Source organism: Cryptomeria japonica, chromosome 5, assembly GCF_030272615.1.
Source record: "Cryptomeria japonica chromosome 5, Sugi_1.0, whole genome shotgun sequence".
In the NCBI taxonomy this organism is placed as follows: Eukaryota; Viridiplantae; Streptophyta; class Pinopsida; order Cupressales; family Cupressaceae; genus Cryptomeria; species Cryptomeria japonica.
The window spans coordinates 750,381,252-750,393,563 of record NC_081409.1 but is presented as its reverse complement, the minus strand read 5'-3'; the positions used below and the strand labels follow the sequence as shown (position 1 = coordinate 750,393,563).

General features: G+C 34.3%; 1 protein-coding gene across 1 annotated transcript; it reads right to left on the bottom strand.

The window, feature by feature from the left end:
• Positions 1-2,364: 2,364 nt before the first annotated feature.
• LOC131064079 (protein RKD3-like) lies at positions 2,365-3,455 on the bottom strand. The gene is made up of 3 exons (XM_057998106.2): positions 3,337-3,455; positions 2,648-3,134; positions 2,365-2,577 (listed from the first exon to the last, which is right to left on the bottom strand). Exons 1-3 carry the CDS (start codon positions 3,453-3,455, stop codon positions 2,365-2,367), a joined length of 819 nt encoding a protein of 272 aa, XP_057854089.2.
• Positions 3,456-12,312: the final 8,857 nt, after the last annotated feature.

Sequence of the window (12,312 nt, the reverse complement as noted above, 5' to 3'; positions counted from 1 at the left end):
TGTGGTTATCTTGTTGGTTGCTCTGTTATATTGTTTTTTGACTCATTCTATTCCAGTTCTAATTTATATATAAAGCAAAAACAGAAACTATCAAGGTATCATGAAGTAAACAAAACAAGGCTTTAAAATTGCAGAACCATGTTAAAAAAATCATGTTTAACCAGCAGTTATCTTTCAATTTGTTTGGGTGGGAGACGATACATGTTGGAACCTGGTGTTAACGCTTTGTGGTGTATATATACAAGGTACTAGGTAGGGAATCTCTTAGACTGAAAAACAATCTTTCCTTGTGGTGCCTCACTCTTAATTTTTGGTGTATATATACAAGGTAGGGAATCTCTTAGACTGAAAAACAATCTTTCCTTGTGTTGCAATATTTTTTGAATGATGGAAGAATTCAGTGCCTCACTCTTAATAATTCACTCATCTTTCAAAGCTCCATATGTTGTTATCTTAATCTTTTGATATATTTGGGTGGGAGAAGTTGCAGGTCGTTGGGTGTTAAATCTCTATGGTACTTCATGAAAATCGACTTATATTTAATATCTCCTCAATTTGCCCAATTGCAGTACCTGCTGTTAAATTCTTGTAATCTTCAAGGGAAGATTCCTGCCATTTTGTGTGCTGAATTCACATTAGAATATGTGGACCTGTCAGATAACAACGTTGTGCAAAATATTCCTAGTCTTGGAGGACTCAATCTTTCACTTAACTGATCGGAAGGTTCTCTAACCCCTGTTATCTCCTATATCAATTGTACACATGCATGACAATAGCTTATATGGCATTGTAGTGGATGGTTTCTAGACATGTAAGATAACTGGTTCAACGGTCCTATTCCATGCTCTGCGATAATGGATTGATGTTTTGGAGTTTCAAAGAATTGGATTAGTGATGTCATTCCTACAAATCTGGTGAGATGTTTTCAACTAGAAATCTTGAATTTTGCTCAAAATTTATTGGGAAGGCGAGATGCCAGAAGAGCTAATAAATCTGACTCTATTTCATACACTAAATGTCAATGAAAGAAAATTGCAAATTGAATGAAAATTTGGATTAAAATGCGAGCAACTTCATAGCTTAATATTCAGTGCCATCAAATTCATGGATCTTCTACACAAGAAGTTAGTGAGACAATATGCCATCAAATTCATGGATCTTTTATACAAGAAGTTAGTGCCATCAAATTCATGGAAATGGGGGATTTTAAGGATTTAATTGTTTTAACATTTTAAATAATAAATTGATGAAATGGTTTCTTATAGTTTTGTAGTGTTTTTTTTTGTTTTGTTTTTTTTCCTTGTTAGACTATTTTGTTCTATCTTTTCCTTTGTAGAAAGGTGAGGATGCTTTCAAAATTCTTTCTTACCAAATCAAAAACATAGACATTATCACATTACTAAAAAGGATTATTGTCTCAATCACATCTTAAATCTTAACTTTTTTTAAAATCATTTTCTACCATCTTTCCATCTTATTCCAAATTTTAAATTCAATCTGATAAAAGTGGTAGAGCCACGAAATTTATTAATTAAGAAAGAAGATTAACAGAGCCTGGTTCAAGCGGGCATACCGGTGGGAAAGAACCAGGAAGAAAACCCCCGGTTGTAGCCCGAGTAACAAGAGTGAATTATCGTAAAGAACTACCCCACCCTCACCCATGATAATCCACAATCCTTTTGACAAAATACATCGAAACAAGTTATATCCCACCCAATAAAGCCCTTATACATCTGAAGAAAACCCAGGGGAGAAAGGGGATAAAGAAGAGGGACCAGAATAGGTTGCAACTGAGGAGGAAGGACGGTCCAGGTCTCTGATACCAACTGCTATTGTAGAAAAGAAATCATAACCGCAGCATCATTCATGGAAAGCAATGTAGAATCCGCACTACTATCTAATTCCAATCGAGTAATTGCTGCATACCTTCTGACTAAGATCATTGTTAGTAGATGTGCACACTCAAGAGTCACAAAAATCAAACAATATAAAAATGAATGTGATATCAAGCCTCAAAAAATAAAACATCCTTAACTTCAATTAATTTATCTATATATTTTATAAAAGACATATTTATTTATATATCTAAGTTGTTTAAATTGGCGAACCTTAAAATCTCACATATCTCAATTTAGAAAGGTTGGGGCAGTCTAAAATTCGTTATCCTATTATGATTTTAATTTTTCCCCTTTTAAGACGTCTATTTTCAGAAATTTTGATTCATGATGGAATACCTCATTTTTCTCTAAATTTGAAGAGATTGAAGAATAAACTTATGTTTTATTTTTTTGTCTTCAATTTAGTACTTTAATCTAAAAATAAAAACGAAAAATAAAATTGTTTTAAATTTTGAAGTATAACGGGCTAAAGAGTTAGCGGATCAGGCTTTGGCGCCTCAATTGCCATCCGTCTGCGTTTCTTATAACTGGCTTTGAAACATGCTTGACGCAGACGTTTCGTTCTCTCTGGAATTTCTATTCCTGGCATTTCTTCCATCAGCCTCTTTTGCTCCTGCAGAATTTGAACTGTGTCTCTCAACTGATCATTTGTGAGCCGTCCATTATTTTGACCCAGTTCCTGCAATCCATTATCATCTTTCTATGTTAGTATTTCACTTAATTGAGGATTCAAAGACAAACAAACGCACCTGAATATTATTTATAAGACATTCCAGGCTTTTCATCTTTCTGTGAGGCCATCGTGGGATCCCAAATTCTCTACATTTTTTCTTAAGGACTGTGAGTCCAACGTTTAATTCTTTGGCCGCTTGAGCTATCGGCATGTTAAAATAATGTGAGAGCTCATTCATGGTAATATCTGTTATTCTACTCATCGAAGATGAACCTCTTTGATGAGAAATGTCGTTTTTTTGTCCTTTAATTTCCTTGTCTCTTTCATCCACAGCACACATTGAAGCCGATGACTCTATCGGATTCTTACTCAACGATACGTCTGCCAAATTAGTTGAAGGAAAAACTTGATTGGTATCAGCTACCTCCATTGGCAATGAAACGGCAGGAATGGAGGATTCCAATTCGACACTCCAATTAGAGATGTCCCATTCGACTCCATATTCTTTATCCAGCGTGCAAAAGTCTCCCGAGAGGGGGGAAATATCAAACAAATCCGAATTCCTGTATAATCAAGAAATTTTTTTTTGAGGATTGAGGATTTTGGATTTTGGATTGAAGTTGACAATCCGATCTAATATTAACATGGTGTGATGATTATATTATGATGTTGTTCTTCTTCTTATCAAGATTAGATTTCTTAATGAGTGATTCATAATTCTAGATAAAGACGGTTTATCCTTTTTAAGGAAAAAATAATACCAACCTGACATCCGGCTCGAGAGGAGGAATTGTAGATTGTGAATCGCTGCAATACTCCAAAATGCTTTGCCAAAAATCCAGATCGGCCATATCTGTATTGGAAATGCTTTTGCTATTGTCCATGATAATCACTGCTTTCTATCGTATTTTACAAAGTTGTAATTATCTTACAGGAAATAAATGGGTATAGTATGCAAGAAAAATTAAGTAAACATAAATTTTATAAACTGAGACGAACCTAAACCAATCCCTCTACAGCTTCTGCTTCGATCTATGCACTGTAAATGAAAAGTCGATCTGAAAATATCGGGATAGAAGAGCTAATTGATTCTTGAGCTTGTGACAAGATTTGTGCAGCCTTTTAAACGAAAATATTGGTTGCGAGTTAAAATTTGTTTCAGGCTTGGGGGGTGGGATGCTTCATCTGATTAACAGGTAAAATGAAACGCCTTCCACTCCGAAGAAAATGAAAATCAAGGCGTTGCAAATAAAGAAACTATGTGCTGTTACTTTACTTTTCCTTGATTATGCCTTGAAAGGCTGAATGTTTTTTCCTTAAACTAGGTTAATCCATTTAGTTGATATTACTTTCAATAATAAAATACTTAGATACTCTTATATAATTTTTATTACAACTTAATAAATAATAATATAATTCTTTGCGTTTGGTGTAAATAACAGAAACCCTTTTATGTACGATGTATAGGAAAAACTCCATTCTCTTATTATTTTCATAATGATCACTTCTTAATGTATTCTATAAAGTTGTAATTACACTTTGATTTTGATTTTACACTTGTCTATGACCCTAAATTTCTTCTGTTTATGCATAAAATTTGGAGCTTATTTTGACTTCTTTCAAATTTGCACCACTTAGATCATTCACCGGCCCTGCTCATAGTTTGCAGTAAATATGGTAACATTTAGTATTGGAAAGAAGAGAATCATCTGTAAAAATTTTATTAAAGTCCTGCATGCAAAAAGTTGTGAATCTAGTTAGAGACAAGTGGCGAGGGTTCTATTTTATTTGGAGTAATAAAATAACACCTCCACAAAAGCTGAAACATGACATATTTCTTGCATTTACCCGCCATTTGCATGTCAAATTGTTTCAAAAAAGATTTTTGTTTACGACCAATTTGATGTCAATGTAGATGACTCTCAGCATAATTAATTATAATTAAAATTGACAAATTTAATTATATGTAATAACTATTTTTTGAAAAGAAAAGTATAAATAAGGATGATACTTAATTCTATTATTTAAAATAATTATAATTGTTGAAGATCTTATAATTTTAGTATTTACATAGAAAATGATACTGTTTTAGAGAACTACTTCAAAATCTATGCTTGATTTGTACTCTATATAGGATCAAATCTATGAATGAATTAAAATCAAGTTTATGATCATAGATTTTTGCTCAATCTTTGGACTCCACCCTACATAGTATAGAATTCTACTTATATTACTTGTCCAAACAATCCTTTTCTACTCTAATTCTTTCGAGTACATAAGAGCTATTAGTACTTAGAAATACCTTGTAAAGGAGCTATTAGTATGTCATAAGGATATGTGTTTCCCCAAATCCATCACCATAAATGTCTTTAAAAGTTCAAACAACAAACAAGGGGCCTAAAATAATTTAATCATATTTATTGCTCCTTCCAGTTCACCAAAATCATATTCCTTCTTGCTCACTACTTCTCTAACACTCTAGAATTAGACAAGACATATGAGTTTGAATGTGTTGTATTGAATGCATTTACTATCTTTCAATAATATCATATAACATCAATTTTCTTGCATCGTATTGAATGCATTTACTATCTTTCAATAATATCATATAATATCAATTTTCTTGCATCATAAACTTAGTTGTCTTAGGATGAGAAAATGAAGGGGTTGGTCAACTAGATTTTGAACAAAAATTTTAGAATGGAAAGGGTCAAGTTCATTAACATGATACTGAAACCTCATGACTAAAGAAATGACTCAATATGGAGAAATAATTGTGTATAGGCTAATAATGGCTATATTGGGTAGATTTATGGATAGGTATAATATATGTGAGTCTTGGGATGTATTTAGGTACATACATATAGGGATAAAAACTTGTGTGTGAATATATTACCTTGGTAACTTCTATAATATAAGAAATAACAAATACAATGTAAATATCATTACTACAATAAGATAGGGAAGATGAGATAATTGTGCCTATATAGGAAGTGATAATAATTTTCCTCACTTAGTAGTCCTTAGATGATAAGCCATATAGAGTGCATTACATTTTACATGCTAAAGATGAGTCCATGTAGGTACCTCTATAATTGTTTACAAAAATAAGCATGATAATATTAGCAATATATTATTTACTCTGCAATTCATTGCATGTGTAGGCTATGAATAATTGTAGAAAAGGGAAAATAGTAGATAAAAATTGAATATCTTAGCATATAAGCATGGAAAGTAATGAATAAAAATAAATGCATCACCCAATAAGTTTGTTAATGTCTCAAATAGTGATAGTGATAACATAAAGGAATAATGATGACAAGTAGTAACAAAAGATTGTGAATGTTCCATTGGAAAGTTGGAACTCCTATGAATGTATGTAAGACATTGTAATCGCATGTATTAAGTAATGTGGCATTTGAAAGAAAAAATAATTTTTTAATTAAGGTGTAAGTCTCTAGTGTATATTGGTAGGAACTATGAAATGTTAGGAAGAAGGTGTGATGTCCCCCTTGTATGAAGAAATATCTACATGATATCCCAAATGTACAAGTATAATTACAATGGAAGAAATTAAAAAGAGGAAAGCTATGGAGCTCCCTAATATAACCATGAAACCATGAAAGACAAAAGAATAAATAGAAAACACAAGTTTCTTACAATGTAAGGATGGAGCTTGGTAAGATCAAATGTGATGTGTGGATACATAATTTAGATGCATTCTTTATAGTAGTTTATATTCATTTTTTCTATTGTAATCTTCACATATCCTACTATTAGGTAGTGTATCTCTTTAGTAGGTCCATATTTATTTGTATCTTTTTCAAAAATTCTAAAAAATATTGGTGTTCTTTTGTGGTGCATTCGTTGTTTTAGTTATTTATTTTGGTAGATATGATTTAATGTTTAAAGTGCTAATGGATATTTAAGTTTAAGTAAATGTTGAGTCACTCTCTCCCTCTCCACATTTTGGTGTGTTCAACAACTGGTATCAAACCAACATTCCTAGATAATAGTCTAATAGCTGAGGTAGATCCTACACTTTAACACATGGGATCATCTAAAGAAATTGTAGAAGATATAATTTATCCTAAATTAGAGCAAGAGTCAATGAAACCTAAATATAGTTGGGAAATCAATCAAGATGATTTTTAAGTAGATCTTGAAGGAGAACTCATGTATTCTCTTGAAGACATTGATATTACAAGGGAAAAGTGAAATGAATACAAAATAAAATTCAATAAGGGATAAAATACAATTGTAAAATAGAAGGCTTAGATTTTTCCTAATATACCTAAAAATAATTCCCCTCATGATTTCCATAATCAAATGACCTTACAATAAAATTTTGTAATGAGCAATTCAAGAAGCTAGACAAAAAATATGAAGGATTTCAACAATTGATCAGTATAGAAAATTCACTTGGAGAGGTTATCCTGTTGATTGAGATTCTAAGGAGATTGGTTCAAGTTGATTTGTAGGGTATGTATAGTCTACATAGCATAATCACATAGCGAATGAAAATATTATGGTATAGCTACTGCTGTGTGCTGGAATGGTTTTTTCCCTCCTTCGATAGCTTGTAAGAACTCTAAAAATCTTGGGGTTTAGGGTTTCAGGAAATGGGTTTTTGTTTGTTTCAAAGTCTTTGTTTTCCCTTTGGGAGTTGTTTTAATTTTAAGTTGACTAGCTGTTGGCAGTTCTTAGTTTTTAAGTTGCCATGTTAAGGGGTCTATGTCATTCTTTTACCAACCTTGAGTGTTAGAACCTTTTGTCAGGCTAGTTTCCCTTAAAAGCCCTTTGTCTTGGTTATGGCCTTTTATTAATGTCTAAGTATTCATAGGGTCTTAAGGAGTGGCCCTGTGCCATGGTATTAAACCCTCAACATTTCCCCATGTGCTTATTTTGGGTCTTAAGTGAAGCAGCTTTGGTAGTTCATGCTCCAGGATAAAAAATCATCAGTGAAGGGAATTTTACCCCATGGGCGAAAAGAAGATGGAGAAATATGCCCTTGGATAAAATTTCGAAGAGCTTAGTCACAAAAAATTGCCTCGTGAAATAATGAGGGTCATTAAAGAATCCTTTGGGATAATAAAAATAGTGAAAAGATAGGAATAAAATTTATCCTAGGGAGAAGAAGGCATCATCCAAAGACCACCCGGGATAACTCCTAACAATGAGTTTCAAGGGGATAAGGTTCATCCGAGGTAACTTCTAAAGAATAAAATCACTATAGAAAAGTTGCCCAAGGGAGGTTTCCATTTAGCTTTGAAAGGCCCCAAGATAATTATACAAGGAAACAAAGAGGGTTTTATTTGCCTTGAGTGACTTATCAAGAATAGAGGTTGGGTCCTAGGATAAGTATATAAGATCTTGGATAAATAAAATATTATCTTGCAGTTGTTAGTAAAGCATTTCATGTGGTCCCAAGACAAGGAAGCAGGATGGAACAAAGCAAAATTTATCCCGAAGGAATAGAGGGCATATACAGAGTGATACTTTGGGTTTTAGTGAGAATATGTACATAGATACTTGGGCTCCATGATTAGAAAATTAGTGAATGAGAAATGAAATCTTTATCCCAAAGGGTTGAGAGGGTCAAAGAAAAGAGGCCCAAGATAAAATGAAAAAATAAATATAATAGAAGGCTTATCGTGGAGGGCTGGGAGGTGCATCCTTCGGAGCTCTGGGATAAAAACAACAAAGGAAGACAAAGTGAAAAGCTTATCTCGGGGAAACACAAGGAATAGTGGCAGCTTGATTTTGGGTTTGAATGAGAATAAATAAAGAAGGATAAATCTCTTCTCCAGGATAAGAAAGGAATGAAATTCAAAGTAGTTGTTATCCTAGAGAGATAAAAAAGTTAGAGAAATGGGCCCCAGGTTAAGAAACAAAGATGGAGATGGTGAAAATTTATCCCAAAGTGGTAAGTAAAGTTGCAAAAGGATGCTCAAGAAAAGAGAATAAGGTGAATTCATGGCATTTATTGCCTCGCGTGGTGATTTATATAACATAATAAGAAAAGGTGGCCAAAGAGGAAATACAAGGGTGCCAACTTAGCAGTCAGAGGAAGTCATGGAGTGATGGTGGCCATTCAGTTGATCATCTATGGTGGTAATTCAAATTTTTGAACGTAACGATAACTCTACTTTGTGCGAAGGAATTAATGGCATATGAATAAAAGAAAAAAACTCTTCTACATTTGTCTTCACCAAGCGTTTAGGAAATCGAAGAGCAGTTGCAAAGTGAAAAGAAAGTCAATTGAAGCAGTCTTAAGGTGTCCAAACACAAGAAGCAAACCAATAAGTAAATTTCAAGCACCATCTGTGTGAATTTTGTTGAATTGTTCGTGTGAATTTGGTGTTTTCAGAGCGCTAGGTTTTTTATTTCTTGCTCTCCATAAGTTAGCTATGGCCTCCCCCATTAAGAACACCACAAGCCCTGCTATTGAGAAAACCCAAGAGGCTATAACTAGCTCAAGTTTCCCTAGTGTTACCCATGCCATCCCTTTAAGCATGATAGCCCCATTGCAATAATTAGAGGGTGCCCTTGCTATTGAGAAAAACCCTGAGCCAACTCCTACACGAGAAGGAGGTTGAAGCCAATGCTCCCCCCAAGAAAAAAAAGAGGAAGAGGGAAGAAAGGAAGCCTACAATTATGATTTCAAAGGAGGAGACAGATGAGGAAGCCTCGACCCCAAAAGAAAGGAGGCACATTCCTAAGAAAAGGAAAACAAAGAAGGATGGAGAGGCCAGAGTTTGTGTGGAAGAAATACTTGGTCAATAGACCCCTCTAGTGATTGAAAGGGAAGGAGTTGAAAAGAAGAGAACCCCTCCCAAAAGGAAGGTTTAATCTACCTCTATTGTAGAGGAAAACCCACAACCTCAGGGAGAACCAATAATACTAGATTAACCTCCCCAAATAGTTGTTGAAGTGGAGAGGGAAACATTGATTAAATTGGAATAATTAGCTAGGAGGAAGACCAGAGGAACCTAGGTCCTAAGCTAAGACTTGCTAGACCTATTTCCCAACCCAAGCTCGTTAGAGTCAACCAGGATAAGGTGGAGAGACACAGAGCCTAGATGAAGTGATGCCATTATGGGATATAGGGGGTGGGATGTCTTCCACACCTTTTATGGAAATAGGGACTAGCTTGGATCAGTCTCCAACCCCTGGAAGTTGAATTTAGGAAGGCTAGTGGTCCTAAATGTATTTATTGAACCTATGTTAATTAGAGAATTGGCTAAGCAATTTGATCCCCCAAGCCTTACTGTCAGAACCTTTAAGGATAATTTATTTTAGATATCTCTCAAAAGGCTATCACTGAATGCTTTGGGCTAGATGGGTCAACCATTAATGGGATCAACAAGCAGGCCTTGTTGAGGATGTATGAGAAGAACAAGGGGAGAATCAGGAGGGAGTATTTGCCTATGGTTTTGAGAAAGCTCTCCAAGACCACCTCAAGCGATATCACACCCTCTAAAACTGAGTCTTTTGCACTAGATAAGTTTGAAACTTATTCTATAAGGACATACTATGCCCTGTTCCAGGTCATAGGAGAATATTGTGGGCTTACCCTATTTCCAGTAGATTACATAATGATGGCAATATCCATTCAACACCTAGCCACCAATGATTTTTTTTATTTTGCTATGATTCTCCAAGCCAAGTTACATGAGATCCTAATGAAGGAAAATGATGAAACAATTACACTGGACTTCAAGCACTATTCTTTGGTGTTCCATCTCATTTTTTGTCATAATGGGTCAACATGGTCACCAAAGCTAAACATCAGAATGCTAGATACATAGACAGGGTTACCAAGTCCTATTCAAAGAAGTGGGAGCTACTGAAAAACATAGAGGAGAGAATGACAGAAGATGAAAAGTACAAGGGGATTTTCAGCAAGGAATTCCAATCTGACATTGCTAGAATGATCACTCTCCTTTGACATACCGATGAGATAATCCAAAAGGAAATCTAGAGGAAGGAATGCAGGGATGAGAGAGAAATTCCAATAGTAGCCTATTGTTGATATCCCCACATTCTCCAAAAAAGGGGTGGTTATCATAGAAGAGTGACAACCTCAGTCTTCTAAATCGGTAACCAAAGCTAAAAGGCCACTGATGGGAGAAATAAGAAGAGTGGAGAAAGAAAAAACAAAGATCTTAGATTTTGTACATATGCCTCAGACTGATGACCCCAATGTGAATCCTGCTTGCCCTCATAAAGATTTTTTCAATGAGGATGAAGCAACATAGTAGCTAGATGACATGGATAGAGCTTTGGTTCCTAGTGTCATCCCTATACATGAGGTGGGTGATGAAAGAGTGGCCGCTTCAAGGGAGTTAATGTCTGATGACAATTTTGTGAACTCCCTTGAATTTAAATTATTTTGGCTCAAGGAGAAATTTAGAAATGCAGTTGAGGGGGAAGAAATAAATGTAGACCCTAATAATGTTCAATGTAGCCATTAGTAGGAAAGAGAAATGGTTGCCAAAAGTGGCATGCTTCTAGTCCCAGAACAGGACCATAGCAAAATATTTTTGTTAGACCAACTGAGGTCTATCACACATTAATGGTTCCCACTTTTTCCAATGAAGAAAATTGGTGGAGGCGGGGAATTTTTTTTATTTTTTTATTTATTTTTTTTGGGGGGGGGTTCTAATTGAACTAGGGGTGTTCGACCGAACCCCCCCTCGAGGTTTGATCGAATCCATCATCAGAGTGGGCTATGATAGAACCCTAGGTGGGTTTGGGGGTTCGATCGAACCGATTAAAAACAAACATTTTAACCCTCATTTAAACTATTTTTTAAAAACTTCTATAAAAATTGAAATCGACAGTTAAACTGTCATTTTCAAATTTATATTTTTCTATGTCCAGAGGGGGTTAGAGAAAACCAAACATTAGCACCATGTCACCGTGCCCTGTTAGCAACAGCCAGAGCATCTCACCTTTTAGCTTTTGACCTACATTATTTCAGGTGCACAAAATAACCTTTTTTTTTGTTTAATAATGTTTTTTTATTAAATTTATTTAAAAATTAATAAATAATTTGTTTGTTAATTAATTTTTTTAATTAAATAATTATATATTTATTATTTTTTAGCATTTTAGAAAAATGTTTGAAAATTTAATGTTTTGATTTAATGTCAATTTATTTTTAAAATTAAATAACTATATATGTATTTTTTTTTCAACTTTTAAAAAAAAAGTTATGAAAATCTTAGAAAACTAAGGTAGTAAATTATAACTTAGAAAACATTAAGAAAAAAACTAGCAAAAACAAAAAATTAGAAAAATGTTACAAATCTAAATATAATAAATTAAAACGTTAGAAAAATTAATAAATTAAAATTTTTAAAAATATTATAAAACCTAGGTAACAAATTTAAACAAACTAGATAAAATAAATCCTCTAGAATGTGACTCCTTTTCGCTTCCTATTACACACACAAGATGACCCCTTAGGACCCCTTAAGACCACATATGCCCCTGATGACACTATACGTCCCCTTAGGACCATACAGGATCACATAGTGGACCCTAAGGGGTCACGCATGTGTTCTAACACATGCGTGACCCCTTAGGACCGCATGTGACTCCTTATAAAAGCCTAGTGTGTATGACATACCCCTTAATCCATCACATAGTGTCCTAAGCAGTCATATGTGGTCCTAAGGGGTCACACATGTGTTAACAAATGCGTGACCCCTTAGGACCACATATGACCCTTTA

What these genes read in the sequence shown, in the direction of transcription:
- LOC131064079 (XM_057998106.2), bottom strand. Translation starts at nt 3,455, where the DNA reads ATGGACAATAGCAAAAGCATTTCCAATACAGATATGGCCGATCTGGAT. An exon ending in CCTCTCGAGCCGGATGTCAG is followed by an intron (nt 3,135 to 3,336) that starts GTTGGTATTATT and finishes TTGATTATACAG; the next exon opens with GAATTCGGATTTGTTTGATA. An exon ending in GTCTTATAAATAATATTCAG is followed by an intron (nt 2,578 to 2,647) that starts GTGCGTTTGTTT and finishes AATGGATTGCAG; the next exon opens with GAACTGGGTCAAAATAATGG.